The sequence below is a fragment of the Enhydra lutris genome, unplaced genomic scaffold, assembly GCF_002288905.1.
Source record: "Enhydra lutris kenyoni isolate GAN:26980312 unplaced genomic scaffold, ASM228890v2 scaffoldscaffold5, whole genome shotgun sequence".
Classification (NCBI taxonomy): Eukaryota; Metazoa; Chordata; class Mammalia; order Carnivora; family Mustelidae; genus Enhydra; species Enhydra lutris.
This window is the reverse complement of record NW_019154089.1, coordinates 26,777,061-26,798,532: the sequence shown is the minus strand read 5'-3', so window position 1 is coordinate 26,798,532 and position 21,472 is coordinate 26,777,061. Positions and strand designations below refer to the sequence as shown.

The 21,472-nt window shown below is 35.5% G+C and overlaps 1 protein-coding gene across 1 annotated transcript; it reads left to right on the top strand.

Moving 5' to 3' along the window:
• The first annotated feature begins 5,030 nt into the window (after nt 1–5,030).
• Nucleotides 5,031–20,413, top strand: LOC111141113 (gamma-aminobutyric acid type A receptor alpha6 subunit). Its single transcript, XM_022493452.1, has 9 exons — nt 5,031–5,068; nt 5,265–5,383; nt 5,980–6,047; nt 8,209–8,429; nt 8,514–8,596; nt 9,134–9,277; nt 9,684–9,836; nt 11,127–11,386; nt 20,138–20,413. Exons 1-9 carry the CDS (start codon nt 5,031–5,033, stop codon nt 20,411–20,413), a joined length of 1,362 nt encoding a protein of 453 aa, XP_022349160.1.
• The last annotated feature ends 1,059 nt before the right edge of the window (nt 20,414–21,472 follow it).

Genomic DNA, 21,472 nt, shown 5'->3' with positions numbered 1-21,472 from the left:
TACTGTCATATCACCATCTGAAATTTTGCTTTCAAGTTTGGGATATAGTCTTCTGAGCTCTAAAAGACACCTTAGGAGACAGCGACAGTAACCCCCTTACCTGGAGCAAAAATAAATAAATAAAAATAAAAATAAGTTATAAAAAGGAACTCAAGATAGAAATGACATCTAGATTATGAAGCAATGGAATCAGGGAGGCCATCAGAATTCCAGGCAGTTGCTCTCTCAGGATTTTGGGGTTGCAGTGATTTGTCTCTGCAGTGATTGTCTCTGTTTTTTTTTCTGCAGGACCACTGCATTTCTTGTTCCTCTCTGTCTATAGCTATTTCTCTGATTTAGCATGAATTTGGCCAAATATGCCTTCCTCTAACACTGGCAGCCTTAGTAAATTACATAGACCAATCTCTATTTTTTTTTTTTTTTACTTCATTTCTAAATGTTAGAGGGGAAAAAAATGGTTTGGCCCCAAATGATAACAACAATGTTGATTATGGGTGATGATATTTGTAGTGATGTAGATGGGTGGTTTTGCTTCTTGTTTACTATAGGCAATTTCCTGTGATAAAGGCTTTAGTGAATTTTTAATTTAAACCTCACCAAGACCCTGTAATTTCATTTTATAGGTGATGAAGATGATACCTAGAGGTAAAAAATAATTTGCCTGAGTTACTTGCCTGCTGATGAAACCAAGTTAGCTGATAGCAAAGTGGTATAATCAACAGAGGCTTGACACAGGATCAAGTAGCACAACCATAACAAATTAAGTCCCTACCCCTATAAAATAGTAAGGCAATTCTCAGAGAAGAAGTGCTGTTATGAATTCCTTAGACAACTCCATCATAGTCTGCTACATACGGCCATGACATTTTTCAAATCCTCCAGTGAGAAGCATGATATCTCTCTCTATTGGACCATGTTTATCTTCCAGTCTTTTTTATCCATTATATCCTTTGTTTCTTATTTTCTAGTTTCTCAGACTTATTTGCTGTTTATAAACATACCATGAATTGCCACACCTCTGAGTTCATAAAGCAGCCTGGAATGGCCTTTTCTAATCTGCTCAAAGTTTATTCAATGTCTCAAGCTCAGTCCAAATGTTGTGCTTTTCATGAAATAATCACTGACCACCCTCCCCCACACACAGATACTTTTCGCTCTGTTCCCATTGCACATGGCTAATAATTAACCATATGTATTTAGCAATCAGTATCTTATCAGTTCTATTATGTTAATATTAATATCTAGAATATGAGTTTCCTGAGGATAAGCATTATTTTTTTAAATTTCTATATCCTCAGCATCAAGTGTTTGTCACCAAGCACTTAATAAACAAACATTAAATTGAAGTGATACTGGTTGAACAGGCATAAATCATGAATTCATAGACCTGTGATCTTTCGGACATGACTATTGTTCCCTCAATATTTGTGTTTTAAGATTTGAAATTGATATTGCCTGCCTATATGTCCATGCCATATAATGTGTTCAACATTCTATTGGTAACCAAGCCAGAACAATTTAAAGCTGGTGACCAGAGGACTTTCTCTTTATTGTCCTTTGTCTCCCAGAGCAATTTTATTCTTATTGCATTGGATCCCCAAACAGTATTGCATGGGAATTTTCTACAGTGTCCACAGAGAGGTCAGGTATCCCTTAACAATATAAAAAATATTGTTGGTCCAGAGGGTTTAACAGTCCCAACTTTAGAAAACAGTCAGAGTTATCATATGTAAAGCATCAAGTATGAAAGTATACTAGGAATTCAAGATAATAACTAGCTCTGGAATATTAGGATAGATACACTTATCTTTTGTGAGCCTTATTTTATCCTTTGTAAAATAAAGATGAAAATTGCTACCTTGTAAGACAGTTTCACAGATTAGAGATAATATCAATGTACATGATTGACATATAGTAAGTGTTCAACAAATATTATTATTATATATTCTATGACTTTTTCTTCTTCTTTTAGTACAGCCTAGTAGTATCTCTCCATTTTTCTCCTCCAGTGTACCTCCTAGTAAACCCTTTAAGTCCCTCATCTCACATCACTTCAGAGAAACTCCCTCATAGAATCTTTGAATCCAAATATTCACTCGAGGTCTCTACCAAACAACTCTTCCTTACAATGACCCCAAATAGCCCCAGCCTCCTACTGAATATTCTTAGGGATTATGTCATTTCCTCCTGAAACAAACATCCATTAAATCTACATGTGGTGTTCTATGCTATACTTGAATATTCTGTTAACAGGTAACTCGTTTTCTTTTACGGTACTCATTCCATCTTTGAATAAATACCACAGGTAGAAATTATTTCTTTTATACAATGGAAACTTATTTTTCACTGCATTCAGTCCAGTGGCCTTAGCTTATACCCACTTTTGAATTCTGATTCTGCCATTTTTTAGCTGTGAGATTAGGCAAGTTACATACTTGCTGATTTACAAAATGGACTCAATTATAGACAACTCATAGATTTTTGTATTAGCAGTGAATAAGTGGGAGTGTATGGGTTCTTAACATAATTCTAGGCCTATGGCAAATGTTAAATATTTGGTAGTTATTATTAATACTAAGTTAATTCTCACTGATACTGTCTTAACTTGCATTAATTATTTTTAGACTGACTTGCTCTCCATAACAGTTTCTAAGGCATACAGGGAAAAATGTTTCAAGTTCTTACTGGGTAGGAAGCACTTACATAAATACTAGAATCCTTTGGTTCAAGCCCCTTCTACACATGGGAAAACTAATGGCTCTTTTATATCATGGAAAGTACTACTTAGTGTTTGGTGCCAAGTTTCCTTTTTCTGTGCAATAATTTTCTCTAAACATCCCTGAGTCTTTATAAGTTATTTTATACACACAAACCTTGTTGTTGGTGATGGTACAAGGAGTGAATATTCTCTTTAGAGACAAATGTGACTTAACTATTATTTGTCTCTTTTAAATAAACAAATTTAATGAGAAAAACATATCCATTCTCTAAGAGTAAGTATATTGGTACAACTCACCCATGATCATTTTTTTTTTTTGGCCATAGGAAAAAAATCCAGTCTTAAACACCTTATTAAGTTTTCTCTCTGATGATAGAAATCAGAGATGGATGATAAACATATTGATAGAAAAAAATCATGCAAGCCTACAGAGCTCAATACAGAGTCCCATGCTTGAATGAAAATAGTAAGTTGTAACAAAAATGAACAGAGAATTATTTCATAGCATCATATATACCACACAGTTAAGGTTTAGATTATAACTGTACAATCAATGGGAGTTGAAAATGTGTTGTGGTCATCAATTACAGTCAGTTTAGTGTGAAAAGAATAAGAAGAGATATGGAAACCAGGTCCTATAATGAACAAGAGAAGATTTTAGGAATGTTAACTTGAATTTGAGTGTATATGTACATCTTGTTTTGATGGCTGCCATGTGGTCTTTCCCTGACAAATTATTGTGTATGGTTTCAAAGGTGAGAGCTAGGACCAGGGCACAGGTTTCAGCTTAGCACAAGTAAAACAATCTAAGAAAACAGATGCTGAATAACACTTATCAAGAATACTGGGGGATATTGATATTTGATGAATAACAAAAAAATTCCATGTAACAGTGAGATTCTGTAATCTTAAAAAAAAAAAACTGCTTCACAGAAATCTTTCAGTCTTACCCTTTTCTATTGTTTCTTTTTAGTCAGAGCTAATTTATTGAAATGTTCCTCAAATAATTTATGTCATGTCTTCAGAAATGACTCTTAAGACTGCTATATGTCTGAAATAGTAACGATTATCTTTGTAGAATTTAGATTCTGGTGATACAGACTGTGAACTGGATAAATATTGTGTAGATCTGGCAGAATGATGGTCATGTGAGATATTTGGTTCTTTTTCTTATGTTCCTGATGTTCTAAATATGTTATTTATATATATAATATTTAATATATATTATTAATTTAATTCTATATAATTAAATATATATATACAGAGATTCACAATGCTTTTCTTTATTCTCATTTTAAATCATTTATTTAAAGATTACAATTTTAAGGCTTAAAGTGACTTCTTTTTCTTCAACTTCCATCTACCAGACTCGTCAGAGAATGCTATTTCCTAGGTTCAAACATTTCGCTTTTGACCTGTGACAAGCCTAGTGAAATAGTGCCAGCAAATCATCAATAAGCATGTGCAGAGATGCTTTATTCTTACAGTATTTCTACAGGGAGAACTTTAATCAGCTATTTCCGGACATCCATGAAACTGATGAATTCTCTAAAGATAGTGGTAGGACCCATTTATGGCTTAGCTTGAGCTGTCCTATCTTAAGAAGGATCAACAAGGTACTTGAACAAAATACACTAACCCAATAGTAAGACAGTCAAGTGTTGTTCTAGCATATTATAAATGCTTTTCAAAGAATAATGAGGGACAATTTTTAAATGCAGAGGAAAGGTGTTTCTGATATAATAAAGCTGATGAAATCAGAAAGAGAACTCAAAAGGATCTCAGTATTGTTGGACTTTTTAAGCAGTAAGAGCTGTGTAGGAATCCTTCCGTGAACCACAGAAATAATAAATGCTGAGCCCATTGGAACATAATCTCAATCAGCAAGATGCCACTGCTTTCCAGATTTCCTCACAGGGCCCTGCTAATTCCATGCCAAAACTAGCAGTGGATTTCTTCCTTCTAATCTCCCCTAATGCCTTATTCGATTATTGTCACTGCTCTCCAACCATACACTGTCCCTTCAGACTCTCCTTTCCCAAGTAAGTCTACCAGAAGACGCTGAGTGTCCATCAGGATGTAGTCTAAGACCACAAGCCACCTTGTTCCACGTGAAAAGGCAGAAGAGAGAACAAGTTTTGCGGGCAACCTCTTCATCTCTGGATTGCTGGCTGAAGGCAAATAGGGAAAAGAGATATGAGGGGTCTGGAAGGTTACTTTAGTTGATTGGCAAAGTCAGGGTGGGGGGGACTTGTTAAGAGGAAGGAGAGCACAGGAGGAGGGTGAACTAGGCATTGCTGAGCACTGCAGGATGGCATCACCTCTGCCCTGGCTCTACATTCTTCTATGGTGAGTAAGATTTTTTCTGATTTTTCATTTTAGTGCAGAGGAAAACAAGAGCACACACCCACTGGGTGACTTCTATACCAAATCATGGAAGAAGCCTGGGTGGTGTGGCATGTATTTGTGGTGGGGTACATGAGTAGATTGAACAGCCTATTCTCTCTAAGCCCGGGAGTGAGGATCATGGACTGTTTGCTCACAGGGTAGAAAATAACCTAGGGACACTTGAAGATGAAGGAAACTTCTACTCCAGAAACATCAGTCGGATCCTGGACAACTTGCTTGAGGGCTATGACAATCGGCTACGTCCAGGATTTGGAGGTGAGAGGCAGCATCCTTACTAAACCAAATGTCTATATTCTCCTTTCCCCCTTCCCTTTGTCTAAGACCCAGAGACTTCATAAGGATTGCAGATTGGTAAGGGGCAGGAGTACTGGGAGAGGCCACATGTTCCATCCAGTCTCTGTCCCTTCCTCTGTTTGTGACCTTCTATGCATGTTATTTGAACTCTCTAAGCCTCAGCTTCCTCAGCTGTAGTGTGGGTGTATGAATAGTGTTTGCCTCGTAGAGTTGCGTGAGTGTAGAATGAGATTCTCCATCTAGAGCACTTTTCTAAGCATTTGTTCCCCCCCAAAAAAATTACCAAGGTGTGTTAGTTATTGTTATAATTATTATGAGAACACTAACTTACTTATCTTCCATTCCTTAAATTTTTCAAATTGACCAGAAAAATTTCAAAATAATGCAACTGGTTTGAGTTTTCATAGTTGAAAAACCCAAGGGCTTCTGCTAGTGAATTCCTTTAGGATGGATTGCAGGTTCTAACCATGAGAAGGGACTTTGTGGTAGGGTCATTAAGTTCAGTGTCCTTAAAATCACTGGTGATATTTGCCCCCATGCTTCTGGGCTAATTTCAGGTGCTGTCACTGAAGTCAAAACAGACATTTATGTGACCAGTTTTGGGCCCGTGTCCGATGTGGAGATGGTGAGTAAGCTCTGAGTGAGGAGGGTAACTTTACTTATTGGCGGGAGGGCAGAGTCCCAGAACTAATGATCTTGGACATTGTTACCAAGCTGGGCTCCATAGTCCTAATGCAATATGTGTGTTCATGCCGGGAGGGTATGGTCATTAGAACAGATTACTGGCTTAATTGCCTTGACATTTCACTAAGGGCTCCGCTTGAACACTTTAACCTGTGGGACTTTCTAAGATTCTATTCTCTCTTCTAGCCATGTATCATGCACCCATTATTTTCTACAAAGATAAGGTTTCCCCATCTTTATATAGTCTTGGTAAATTTTTAGAATAGAAAAAAAGAAAAATCAACAAAGATGATATATCATGTAAGAGTATATTCAGAATATCCATGAAACTTAAAATATGGCTGTTTTCTGTAGCACATCATTTTCAGTATATTTTATTAAAACAGTGAAGGGCATCATTTGGAAAAGCTAGTGCTTTGTACCTTTTGTGTTGCAAATGGACCAGTAGGTGTTCTGGGAACTCTGTTCCAGGTACAGATGGCTGTAGGATTCGCAAGAGATTATTTATAGTAAGTGGCAATGAAAATCTGAACTAGTCTTCTAGAACAAAGTGCATCATGATATTTTTTCCACAGTTTTCAGTTACCATTTCCCCCTAAAAGTAAAATATAAATACTAAAATCTAAATGCACATAACTCTTTAAATAACTGAATCATTAAAGTTTATTAGGGAAGTGTAGCTCTGGATAAATAGTTATTGGAGACTTTTTTATCTTCTGATCTTTGAGTTGACAAGAAAAGAAAGAGGCAAGAGGAGGATAAAAGGAAGTACCAGAAGAAATAAAAGGAGAAGGGAGGGAAAAAAGTAAGAAAGAAAACGAGGAAGTGAAGGAGAGGGAGAAGGACTATTTTTTTTTTTAAGATTTTTATTTATTTATTTGACAGACAGAGATCACAAGTAGGCAGAGAGGCAGGCAGAGAGAGAGGGAGAAGCAGGCTCCCTGCTGAGCAGAAGCCTGGTGTGGGGCTTGATCCCAGAACCCTGAGATCTTGACCTGAGCCGAAGGCAGAAGCTTAACCCACTAAGCCACCCAGGTGCCCCAGGAAGGACTTTATTTAAGAGAAAAATGTCTTAAGACTTGAAAGAAAGGAGAGTCAGCATTATCCAGAATCCTCAATTGTTTTACTATCATATTTTTCATTGAGTACTGACTCACCCCAAGTATAAATAACCACAACCATACTATACTATATTATTGAAGTCTGGGGAACACTTGACACTTCATTTTATGTATGTGTCTCATTTTTTAAGTATATTTGTACAGTAGAGACTTATTAAAGCCTGGGTCATTATTATATGGGTATACTGTGTGTCAAATTATATTTTAAAAATCTAATCACAACTTGTAGTAATAGGTCTCATACAGGAACACATAAAGTAGGCAAAGCAATTATTGGCAATATTTTTATATACTTACAAGCTGTTATTTATCATTGACTTTTGCAATGGCTCTTACCATAATTCTTAATATTTCTAATGTTATTTCGTAAAAGCCATGAATTAAAACTCAAAATTTCAATTATGCATACTTAAATGATGCTCTGAGTAATCATGGTAATATTTGCTTTTATATTCTCCAAGAACAATATAAAATTATTGGGATGTGCAGCCAGAGTACACTTATCAAGCAAAGTTTACCCATCCTTGGAAGTTTGGTAAATGGTACTAAGGTGTTTGGAGACACCTTTGAAAATGAAAAAGGCACTGAAGGGTGTGCTAGACTGTGATGGTAGGAAGGCCAGCACAAAACCTAGACTGTAAATCTTTTCATATTTTTCTTCTAAATTAGTGGAGGGGAATTTGATAGGTCAATAGATGGAGAGGTGGATGACTGATAGAAAAGACGAAGAATGTTGAAGAAGGTTAAGGTGGAGGAGGGAGTTTGGCAAAACACAGTGCTATCTTTTATAATAATATTGCAAACTTTTGAGTTTGAGAAAAATAATAATTACTGAAGTCACAGGTTCTCTGATAGTCTGAAGCTATTATCACAAAAGTTGTTTTATTTCCTAAATTTTAGAATTAGATATATAAGCTAGTGAATAAACTATTCTTAATAAATTATCTCCCCAGCTTGCATGAATATCTTATTTTCTCTTAGGAGTATACGATGGACGTTTTCTTCCGCCAGACTTGGACTGATGAGAGGTTGAAGTTTGGGGGGCCAACTGAGATTCTGAGTTTGAATAACTTGATGGTCAGTAAAATCTGGACACCTGACACTTTTTTCAGGAATGGCAAAAAATCAATTGCACACAATATGACAACCCCTAATAAACTCTTCAGAATAATGCAGAATGGAACCATTCTATATACCATGAGGTGAGGTTTCTGCAATTTAACTATTTCTAATCCAAATGATTTGTCCACATACTAACATGGAACCATTTATTTTAATGTCCCTAGGCTTACCATCAATGCTGACTGTCCCATGAGGCTGGTTAACTTTCCTATGGATGGGCATGCTTGTCCACTCAAGTTTGGGAGTTGTAAGTTATGCATTCAAAATATAATTACTGGGACACGTGAGTGGCTTAGTCGGTTAATGGTCTAACTCTGGATTTCAGCTCAGGTTATGATCTCAGGGTCCTGGGATTAAGCCCCACCTCAGGACTTCCCACACTCATTGGAGAGTCTACTTGTCTCCCTCTTCCTCTGCTTCTCTCCTCTACCCCTTTCTCTGAAATAAATAAATCTAAATAAATAAATAAAGGCAGCAGTCTTTTAAAAATACGTGTGTGTATGTGTGTGTGTGTGTGTGTGTGTATGATTATTTGATTGTAGCCAAAGACCAAAAAGCAAAAGAGAAATATTACTATGATATTCTCATTGTTATTCCAGAAATATACTTACTTAATCATGTTTGTCAATCTTATAAATAGTCAGAGGTTTTAGTCACCCAGATTAAAAAAAAAATTAAAGAAAATTTACATTTGTAGTTCCTTTTTGTATGGACAAAATTTGCCCTGAAAAAAAAAAAAACTAGTCAGATTCACTGTTATGTTTAATTGGTTTTAAAAATTTAGATGCTTACCCCAAAAGTGAAATCATATATACTTGGAAAAAAGGACCACTTTACTCTGTAGAAGTCCCAGAAGAATCTTCAAGTCTCCTCCAGTACGATCTGATTGGACAAACAGTATCTAGTGAGACAATTAAATCTAACACAGGTAAGAATTAGACCAATTCATGAATGTAACCCAGCAAGGTGACTCTCATACACATTTTCAAAATATCTATTTCTTTCTTCTCTGCATTAGCTATCCTTGGCTATATTTGCTGTTTTGAAGTGATGAGTAGCCTTCTTTAAAATTGATTTTGCAACCATGTGCATAAAAAGATTTATGTAACCTTGGAATAAGTAATTTTCTATGCATATGACACAAAGAACCCGACCTAAAACAATGAGCTGATGTATCTATCATCTGCTTGATCAAGTATCTTTGTCATACAGAGAAATATGACTTTACTTGTTTTCTTCCAGCCCATGTTAAAGATCTGCAAGATTTATTTCCAGCTGCATTCTTTCTGCACCCTGTCAAAAGCAATAATACTGATATACATGTTTTCCAACAGGTGAATACGTAATAATGACAGTTTATTTCCACTTGCAAAGGAAGATGGGCTACTTCATGATACAGATATACACTCCTTGCATTATGACGGTCATTCTTTCCCAGGTGTCCTTCTGGATTAATAAGGAGTCTGTCCCGGCCAGAACCGTATTTGGTATGCTTCCCACTTTGGCTATACTTCCACTCATCTGGCTCTTACTGCTTGTGTAGTTTAGGGGAATATTCACACTAGTGCACTTTTTCGATTCACAAAGGGAACAGACTCCAGTCTCATTCAGGCATATGTATGATATTAAATGACCTTTATGTTATCCCAAGCTATGTGGTGAATCCACGAAAAACTTTGTCTTGGCAAGAATTCTGGCTGGATTCCTGTGCCTTTCTTGTGCCCTATTTAGGAGTGTTTTTTTTTTTTTAATCTCAATTTGCTTTTTCATAACTAAGGAAAAGCAGAAAAGTAAAAGTGACATGTAAATTCATGAAAAGAAAGGCTATTGAAACTTAATACATAAATTATATCTATTATAAATTATATCTTGCTTTAATAGTTTGAATCATAATAAACTGTTGTTTTTCTAGATCTCAAAATAGTTAAATATAACCAATTTCCCATGTTTCAACCTATTGAGTTCACTATTTATGATATGTGGAATCACTATTAGTTTTGAGAAAAAGCTGTAACGGAAAATATCATCAATAACAAAAGCCAATTTTTTCTGAGTTTTCATGATTATACATTTAGAGAGGTTTATAGGGAAGATCTGAGTTGAACTAAAATCTCAATTGAATTTTTACTTTTTAATTTCCTATATTAAAATAGATCTGTTTCTGCAAATTATAAAAGAATATCTATATAATGATGTTGATCATCTTTAAATTATGTGTATTTCCCAACTATTATACAAGACATAAAACTGCTGGTGATGGAGTGATGAAATTATTTTCTCATGAGTAAATATTTTACCTTAAAACTAAGCTAGAAATTTCAAAAAATTCTGAGGAACCTAATTTTATGTTTACTATTTATACCAGATAGACTTCTTAAATATGTTGATAGACATTATCAGCTATTCAAATTGACCAAGAATTCAAGTTTTTAGTACTTAAGTGATTATTTGCTATAAATTTGCTTAAGAAGTATACAACTAGAATTATTCACAAGTTAAATTTTACAATAGTTAAACTAAATCGAATCAGAAAATATTTTTTGAGCAGCTACAGTGTATATATGCCACTCCACTAGGTATTGAAGAATTCAAAAATGGTAACACCTATATAATAATTGTGAACAATTATAAAACAAGATCAAAAATTACATTTGGAGTGTTTAATCCACTGACACATTCTCATTTGATGTTGCTTTTGGATTCCAAATGCTAATACTGCATTTCTTTTTTTTTCTTTTTTTCTTTCTTTCTTTTTTTTTTTTTTTTTTTCACTGTAGGGATCACCACTGTTTTAACCATGACCACATTAAGCATCAGTGCTCGGCACTCCTTGCCAAAAGTGTCGTATGCAACCGCCATGGATTGGTTCATAGCTGTTTGCTTTGCTTTCGTCTTCTCAGCTCTTATTGAGTTTGCGGCTGTCAACTACTTTACCAATCTTCAGACACAGAAGGCCAAAAGGAGGGCACAGATTGCAGCTTCACCCCCAGTGACAATATCAAAAGTGAGAGAACCTTTGGAAGCTGAGATTGTTTTGGTAATTATTTACTTTTCTCATGTTACCCATCAGTATAGGAAAAGGCAGCCTAACAGTAATCACAAACAACTAAATAGTGCAAAAGTACTATTAGCTGAGCACAGGTTACATAATTCTGAATCCAAGGCCAACTTCTTTTCCAACTTCATAGCAAACAAAACAAAACAACAATCCTCCATTTTTCTTTGCTCTAAACTTCTGGCGTTCTTCTTTTATCATCCTCACTGGTACTAGCAGATTCCAAGCTCGCAGAGGGGATAAGAACATTTTTCTCAGCCTTTAGATGTTTCCTTTTAACAGGTTTACTTATACTAACTAGGGAGAATAAAGTGGAAAAAAAAGTTCCTAATGAGGCTTCAGAGTCTGAGGGAAATAAAGAGGGACTCCTATAGAATGGACACTTTTTGTTAGAAATCTGCTTGCTACTTCATTCCATGAAGGCAAGATGTGAGTATTAGGTCTGTGAATGCCGAGTCATAAGCAAGGTTTTTGATTTTCATGAAAACTCTCATGTCCACATTTGAATATTAAATACATGTATTTTAACATGTTTTCACTCAAAGACTTATAATTAGTGACAAATAGCTATAAAACTCAGTTTAGATTTGCTGTGGCTAAACTTTGGTCCTCAGAGGTAATTTTGAAAAAGAAACAAATGATGGCATTAATAATTCAAGTGTCATAAATGCACTCCCAAACTTCAATTTCACATGTGAGTAAATTTTCTCAGCAGTTCAGCTGCGCACACTTTTTTAATGGATTATAGAAATGATTGACAAATATAAATTTTTATGTCAATGCAAATTCCAAATTGTAGTTGTTGGAAACAAGAAAATTTTGCTCTGTAAAATCAAGTACTACTGACACTTTGAACTGAAAATGCCTTTATAATCAATTCTGGTGAACATTTCCAAATCACAGAACCACATGTAGTTCAACTAATCCTTGGTTAACTTTAATGATAAAAATCACAAAGCTATATGTGTTTTGTTCTCAAATACTCTGCTATTTATTGGATAAAAAAATGATAGGTCTTATAGAAAGTTCTCTTTTGATATACGAAGAAAATTGTTTGAGAATTTATATTTTCTCCAAGGAATAAAATAAGGCCGTTCCCATAAGTGAAAATATATAATTTAAGGATTTTTTTTCTTAAATTAGTTCTTATTAAAAAAAAAAAAAAGTTTGCCATCCAGTGATCCAGACTAATTGCCTCTGCTTACAAATCAAAAACAGTGTCTCGGAGAGAGAAAATGTTTGTTGCTGGTGGGTAGAAAAACGAGGAATTGATTGCAGGAGTCCAATATACACAGATTTACAGAGGCAGAGGCTATCCCCTCTCCAACAATTCCTCAAAGGCTGATATATAAAAGAGTGCATACCACAAAATAAAACATTTTCAGAATGTGAGGTCATTCCCAAAATTCTTCTCTTGACCTAATGATGTTTTTTTTGTATATGTGTATTTTGAAAGACCACAAGTATATACATTTTATAGCAGAAGGATACTAGTCTGAAGACTCAATCCAAAACCCTTGAAAATATTGTTTTCAGAATATTTTTGAGAATCAGCTTATGTTTATAAAAGTAAGTGATTATGTTATAAGCTGTCGGTATCTATATAGGTATTGCCCAATTGATCACATATCGTCTTAACATATATCTATAAATGAAGAATTCATATTTATCAGAGTTCAGTTTAGTAGTTTCCTTTTAGAAATGCAGTAAAATTGCAAAGAGAGAGTCATAAGAAACAAGATAAAAAAAAATAAGTCCAATGATTTTGAATATGTTCATTGATCTGGTATTGAGATGAAAAGAAAGACCAACTTCCTTACTTTAACTCTTTTGAAATATGTATTACTGAGAAGAATATGATTTCAAATCCTTGGAGAAAGAATAGAGTTAGAATTCTCTATTATTTTAAAGATATAATTTATTAATAAGATGGAATTTAAGATCTCAGGTCTTCATATAAGCTATCTTCCACAATTCTAAAATAGTAACATATAATGAGCAGGTCCTTTGGGAAGCTGGATAAAAAAAATGCATTTAAATCATCTCAAAGTACTTTTTTCTTGCAAGCTGACTTTTTTTTATGAAAAATTTTATTTCTAAACCTGGCTTCACTTAAAACATTTTGAGGTAATGAAAAGTACCATTTTGTTTCTGAAAGGGCAGGTCAAAGAGTAAAAATAAAGACCAAAATAAGCAAACCTAGCAATACAAACTTTGTAGGTATCAAAAATAAATATAGATGATTACATAGAGCATTTACATTTTATTTATTCATGTCAAACCTTGGCAATTTGCCTTATATGATGTAGAGGAACAAACATAAATTACACATTTGCAATTTATACAACACAATGGTATATTATGATTGCGAGGCCATTTTTTCTTTCAAATACCGTGACATTTAAAAGTGCCTATTCAGTTCTAATCAAAATAGCATTATTTGAGTAAGTTAGACATTGAAATAGCAAACCAATGTGGTGAGGTTGAAATAAAATTAAGTGCTTAGATGTTTCATGTGATTCTAAGTTATATTTTAATGTCCTCATTGCTTCTTACAAGAAGCTACTTAGAATGAATATAGGAAACAGTTTATCACTTTGATTTTGACCTTGAAATTTAATATAATAATGACAAGGAAATTCAGGAGTTTTAAATCTAATACTCAAACCTGAAGAGATATTTAAAACTAATACCTCAGAAGTGCTTTCTGGTTTTAAGGTAGTTTGAACTAGATACTGGGTTTTGGATTTTTTTGTTGTTGTTTTCTTGTTTTTTTGTGGGTTTTTTGTTTTGTTTTGTTTTTAGATTATGAGAAGAAATTATCCACAGCTTCTTTACTGCTTTTACAGTACTTTTCCTTATTGCTTTTTTAAAAATATTTTTATTTTTCAGCGTAATAGTATTCATTATTTTTGCACCACACCCAGTGCTCCATGCAATCCGTGCCCTCTCCAATACCCACCACCTGGATCCCCCAACCTCCCACCCCCCGCCCCTTCAAAACCCTCAGATTGTTTTTCAGAGTCCATAGTCTCTCATGGTTCATCTCCCCTTCCAATTTCCCTCAACTCCCTTCTCCTTATTGCTTTTATCTGGTTTCTTGTCTTGTCATTAAAGAATTAGTCTTATCTTCATGTTTTATAAATTGTTATGTATCTGGGGTATACTTATTCTGCATATGAGACCAAGTTTAGACCTCAATCACTTTTTGGATGTTTTGCTAGATTCCTTGTTATTTTAAAGGTCTAAGCCCTCATTATTATGTTCTTAAGAATGAACTCCCCCCACCCATTGACACATCCAGTCTCGTTTTCTTTTTTCACAGGAAGTGTGACGTTCTTGGTAAATTATCTACAACAAAATTGGCCAAAATTTCATTAGTCAGGACAATGATTATATTTATACTGCTTATATTGTTTATTCATTATTATTTCCCTTTTCATCTGGCACCCATTTATTGAGTACATATGTATTCAATGAATTATTCATATTATAAGTACTTGTTAAATGATCTTATGTTCTATATCCTTTGTAGAATGCTAGGGATATATTAGTGAGTGACATCAGTACTGCCTCTTCCTTCATGAGCTTCTTGCTGAACAGGAAGAAAGACAAATATATGAGCCATAATGATACATTGTGATAAAGGCTGTATTAGAGATGTATAGTGGCTAATGAAGAGTCATGCAAGGGTACCTACCACAGGCTGGAGAGAGCATCATTCTGGAGGAAGTGTTGCATCAGCTGAGAACCGAAGGATGAGCTTGGTCCTGTTCTAGAAACACTAAATCAGTTGCTAGAAACTTGGGAATAGAGAGAGAAATAAGACATATCCTTTCCATATTCCCTTTCAAGGTTGGGATGATCTGCTGGGTCATTATCACGGTTGCCTTCCACCCATGTACAGAGATAGAAAGCATAGAATACTGAAAGATTAACCTCCCGTGTTCCAAATATTGTCAAGATTTTTTGAACACTATCATTACTCTGTAGCCCTCTGAGACTCAGTCCCTGCACCATGGTTGTGCTATTTCATAATTTAAAGAGAGGGTAGGTTGGATTAGATGAGGGGTGCGGGTGGTTAGTTTTTTCCCTATACCTTCTATCAAATCCTCATCCAATATTCCCTTCTTTACCATCCAAACATTCCAATATGGTTTCTGGACATGTACCTAGCACCACTGACCCACCAGATTGCTGCCAAAAAGCTGCTTCTTTGTAGAAATTCTGGAATCGTCTCTGTCCCAATTCTACCAGCTATTACGTAGATGCAAGAAAATTTGATTTGAAATTCTTACTTCCTCCACAATAATTAATATAATAGTTTTTTTAATCAAGTACTAAATGTTTTCAAATTTCTCTTATATTTGGTGCCTCTCTTTGCTGCTTCTAAAAACAGATGCTTTTTTTGTCCCTTGGATAATGTAGCTGTGGTTAGAATATCTATCTTGAGAGGTAACCCAGTGCCCCCTCCTCTTTAAATATTAGAGTTACTGAATGTTGTATCAAAATTGCTTTAAGTACTTTCCAAATGTCTTATCTTTACATCAAATAATTGATTGTCATAAAGTCCAGTTTGACTCAAAATACCTTTGCAATATGGCATTATTTAAAACAAAGCAATGCTCTATAAATACCCAAAGCAGGATGGCATTCAGCAGCAGGGGAGCCCTGGAAAAATTCAAAACCACAGGTGTTCCACTCAAAACAGTGACAGCCCCAAGCTGAGCCCTCATCTGGACTCTGACAAAAACCTATTTTACCATCAGCTGAAGCTGCTGAGCTTACAATAGAACAGGCGGGGTCTGATGCAAACCTGTATCTTGAATGGCTTGCAAAATTGGCTTTCTTTTCACTTCAGAAATTCAATGTGATTCTTCTAAATTGGAGTCCGGTTTCCTGTACTGCCATTTCCCAATTATTCAGGAGCTGATTATCCAGCATGTGGGTTAGCCAGACCTCTTCCATTTCCTTGATTATGTCATATTTGCTGCCTGCTAGAAACACCCCCAGTCGCCGCTGGACAGTGAGACAGCTATAACTCTAAGCCAGTGATACTCAGTGGTAGGTGACTTTTCTCCCCAGAGAATAGTTTGCAATGTCTGGAGATATTTTGGGTTGTCACCACTTTGGGGAGGGAGATGCTCCAGGCATCTCCTGGGTAGAAGTAGAACCCACAACTGAAGCTCTTCAACATCCTATGAAGTACAGGACAGTGACCCACAACAAAAACGTTGTGACCCCAAAATGTCAATAGTTCTGTGTTTGAGAAACTGTACCCTGAACCTTAACACTGATGGGGAGAAACCATAATAATTATTTAGAGTGTGATCTTTAGCATCTGAGAGTGAGCACATTCAGGCACTGCCAGTTACTGGGTGAGCTTCCCACTTAAGCCTTCATTTGATTATCTCTAAAATGAAAATAATAATATTTCATCATAGTTTCTTTTTCTAGGAATTAGCAAAATAATGCATGTAAAGTCTGTGTAGTGTTTGTCGATTGTAAGCATTCAGATATGGTACTTGTAATATGAAACAAGACACTAAAATACAATGTTAAATAATCATAAAATTTTTTGTTTTCTTCTCCTTGCCTGATTACTTGAGAAATTCTGGAAATGTTCAGATTTTCATTCATTTGTTGCATCGGCATATGCTTACTAAGCACATACCATGTTCTGTGCACTAACTAGGCACTGTGGAGTGCTTATACTTGACAATAAGATGCCCTCTACCAATAAAGAGATTTCATGTCAGGAAAAGAGATAAGGCAGAACAGAAATAATATTCACAAGGAAGAATGTGATAAGAGCTGAACAAATTATAACAGTTAAGTAAGCAGAAAAGGGTTCTCTTTCTTGAAAATCTATTATATATATATAATATATATAATATCCATCTATCTTATCTATGAATATTTTCTTTCTCAAATTCTTAAAGAAAAGAAAAACTTACAGAGAAAGCAATAATTGTCCCTAGCTTTAAAGATGGGAACTTCATATGGCAGGTAAGTAGTACATATGGAACTGCACTCAAGGGCTTTCTGACTCTTTTGTCCACTTAACTCTCAAGGAACCTTCCATTGAAATTGTTTGGAGAAGCAGATGAGGAAAGGGGAATACTGTTGTAGGGGATCTTTCATTCCAGGCCCAAAATTTAATGCCATTAAAATTTTCATGGTGTTTTTAGTGATGTTGCTTAACTCCAGACAAGGGTCATTTGGTAATTCTTAGTAAGTCATGTGTGACATTGTGACAATGTCAAAAGATTGACAATTAACTTTTCTCCCCCACAGTTCTAAAGAGGGAGAGATAAAACAATGACTTACATCTTTATGGTAGATTGTTTTATAATGAACTTATGTTTTATCAATGAACTTTTTCATGTCTGCTCTCTTTCTCCTTAAAAAAAGAAATTAAAAAAAAGAAATAAACATAGGCAATGCATGCTATTAAAAATCATGAGTTTAGAAAGACTATCTACTCTAAGGCTTGCCCTTGTTTTACTCTATCATGATCCTTAGAAATTTTACTAGAGTAAAATATTTTAATATTCCATGTATCTGGGAAGAGGTTGACTCTTTTTTGAAAATGAAACACTAACACATTTGCTCTTTTAGGTGGAGAATATTTCAGTAACATAGTTAATGGCTAAAAATTCAAATTAGAGCCTGAGATACACAATAGAAACTCTGGAAAGTAGGTGCTATGTTTATTCTCCATAGGCAGCATACACTGAGACCAACATACCACTACTCTGGTCCTATCCACATGCTGACCAGTGACCCTGGATACAGTAGTCCTTAGCTGTCACATGTTTTTAGTAGAAAGTATCACTTATTTCCCAAGATCAGCAGACTGAGCCCTCACTATTTTAAATTATCTTTACCACCAAAACCTATGATTTATTTAATTATGTCAAGAGTCCCTAGGATAATACTGGCCCAATATATAACAAAAAAAGATATTCTTTCCTTGCAACTCACCATCAGACTTAACTACAGAGAGTCATTTTTGCTTTTGGTGAAAAGATTTTCCCACAGCCTTTAAATGTACACTGGGCTTGAACTCTCAATGATGACTATTATTATTTAGATACTCAGTAAATTCCATGACAAATCAAACAGCAAAATTCAAAAGGGGACTATAGAGAGAAGAGGTTCTTAGAATTGTTGATTCTCGCACTCCAAATGTCACCACATCGGCAGGTCACTCTGGTCCTGTGGCTCAGCCGGCACAGGGGAGGTGGCTGCCTCATCCTGTTGCTGCGGGGTTGTTGGCTAAAGCCACAGGAGTCTGCCCACGTGAGTAACATACCCTGCCAGGCATCAAAGTGGTGATTTTGCTGCCAGGGAGAAAACAAGGTAGTTTTACAAGAGCAGAGATAATGTACAGCAAGTGTTTGAAGGCAGAAACCAGCAAGGACAACCTGGTCACAATGAGAGTGACTAGTACAGAATATAGACAAGAAAAGATACAAATCAGAGCAAGGTCCTCTAGTCTCCAAGTATGAAAAGAGTCTAAAGCAAACAAAACTAGAGTCCCTGCACTAGACCCAATACTTTAAAATGAAGACAAGAAAATGTGGGGATGATGAAACAAGGATCGCAAATGATCAGTGTAGTTTATTACTAACTGTGTGACTATGGGCAAGGTATTACCAGCTCCATTCTCTGGACTTAGCCTTTTCATCTAACAATTAATGTACTAAATATCCCTTTCAGGACTAAATGGGTTGTCTTAAGATTTCTAATGACGAAAAAGAACATGTAACAATTTTGAGGTCAGTAAATGAATCATTTTTTGGTGACTTAGGATGGAGGGAGAAGAGACCAGTGGAGAAGTTCTGAATGGGAAGCAGAAAGCTCTCAATATTGAACTTCTGAACTTAAGAGACAGCTGTATTTCAAGGGATGAACAGTCATCCCATTCAGTTTAAGGGTATTGGTACTCTGTCACTGGCTTTTCACATACATGAGCACCTTAGTATTTTTTGTGGCTATTATCTCAGCTGCGTCACACTTATGAACGTGTGAAGATGAGGATGTAGGCTAGAAGAATGATATCATCTAACTGAACTGCTATATTTTCTTGTATTAATTAATTGTCCATATATTCCAAATTGAAATCCCTCTCGTTGCCCACACTCATTGCCCTATCGGTTTATGCATTACCAGGGAGAAGGGGTTGGATAAACCTTTGCAACCTGGTTTATCTCTTCCTAATGGCCCAGCGGTCAACACAGTTTCTGGGATGTAGACTATGCTTGGCATCAATTGCTGATGTATGAAATTATAGGGTTTTGGATGGCAGCAAATCATTTTTTTTTATTTATTTTGCCACTTTCTTAGAAAGATAGGACCACCAAATACTATTAAAAATTTGCTAATCTTAAAAAAGAAATTTGCGGGGCACCTGCGTGGCTCAGTGGGTTAAAGCTTCTGCCTTCGGCTCAGGTCATGATCCCAGGGTCCTGGGATTGAGCCCCGCACGGGCTCACTGCTCAGCAGCGAGCCTGCTTCCTCCTCTCTCTCTCTGCCTGCCTCTCTGCCTACTTGTGATCTCTGTCTGTCAAATAAATAAATAAAATCTTAAACAAAGAAAAAGAAATTTGCTAATATTTCATCTTACATAGTATGTAGTCAATAAAATCTGTTCACGGTGAAAAAGTAAATAACTAAGTGATCACTAGTCTTTTACCTAGGCTGAATATTTATGTCTTTTGCCTACAGCATCCTGATTCCAAGTATCACCTGAAGAAAAGAATCACCTCTCTGACCTTGCCAGTAGTTCCATCCCCTGAGGCCAGCAAAGTCCTCACTAGAGCTCCTATCTTACCATCATCACCTGTCACACCCCCACCACTCTCTCCAGCCTTTGGAGGCACCAGTAAAATAGACCAGTATTCTCGGATTCTCTTCCCAGTTGCATTTGCAGGATTTAACCTTGTATACTGGGTAGTTTACCTTTCCAAAGACACGATGGAAGTGAGCAGCAGTGTTGAATAGTTTGCAGCCAGGACAACTTGGATGTTGTAAGTTCTCATTTTCTGATAGCATTGAGACTTGTATAGATGCTTTTCTGAACACTGAAAATCTGTAACATATAGCTCTGAGTAGCATGTGTGGGTCAGAAAGCACTAATGTTACTCCTCAACACTAGAAGTTGAAGGTTGTTGAAAAATATGACTTTTCTGTATGTTGGAGAAAAAGTTTGTAAGAGAATAAGATGGACTTAAGAGGAATTTGCCAATCTTTGTCCTTCATTGTTCAATATTTTAATTGTCACTGTGAAGAGCATTTACCACAAAGAATATAAAATAAGAAAGGCCAACACTTCCAAATGTTGCCTTAAACTATGTTTATTTTGGCTTAGTTCTCAAAGACAGCAAAATATAAATAGTCTAAATATTTATCAGTAGATTTAATACCAGCATGTTGGAGGCCTTTATGCTAGTAAAATGGTTTTCAGTGTCAAGCCCATATTGAGCTTAGCCATTTTTTTTTAACCTTGCTGTGCTATTTTACCTCAATGAATAGATCAATTTTAAAAAGTATGCATATGTACATAGCTTTAGTTGGGCTGCAATACAGTGCTATTTTATCTCAGTAAGCTCTTCTTTCAAAATAATATGTTCATCATAATTCCATGAAATTGTAGAAAACAATGAAACTATAACAAAACCTTTTATATTATGACTGTGGCTATAGCTCATATTTTCTACCTATGTATACCACTAAATAAAACAATAAACATGGTTCTCTGGATCTATTTAATAAAGCTAGGGAGAAGACTTCTCTTAAGTATGAAGAAATTAAGACACTCTACTTAATGTTAGTGTCCCTGATGATTCTAACAAGTAGAAGGTACAGGACAGGTCAGCTCAGTCACCTCACCCTAAACATTGAAGAGTTGAGTCTGTTTTCAGAGTCAATCTTTCATCTCCTTCCTGTTCCCTCCACACACTTTCAGTTATAAGATGAAGAGAGTCTGAGAATCTAATATATAACAGGCTAACTACAGTAGAACACTGTATTGTATAATTGAAATTTAGTAAGAGAGCATTA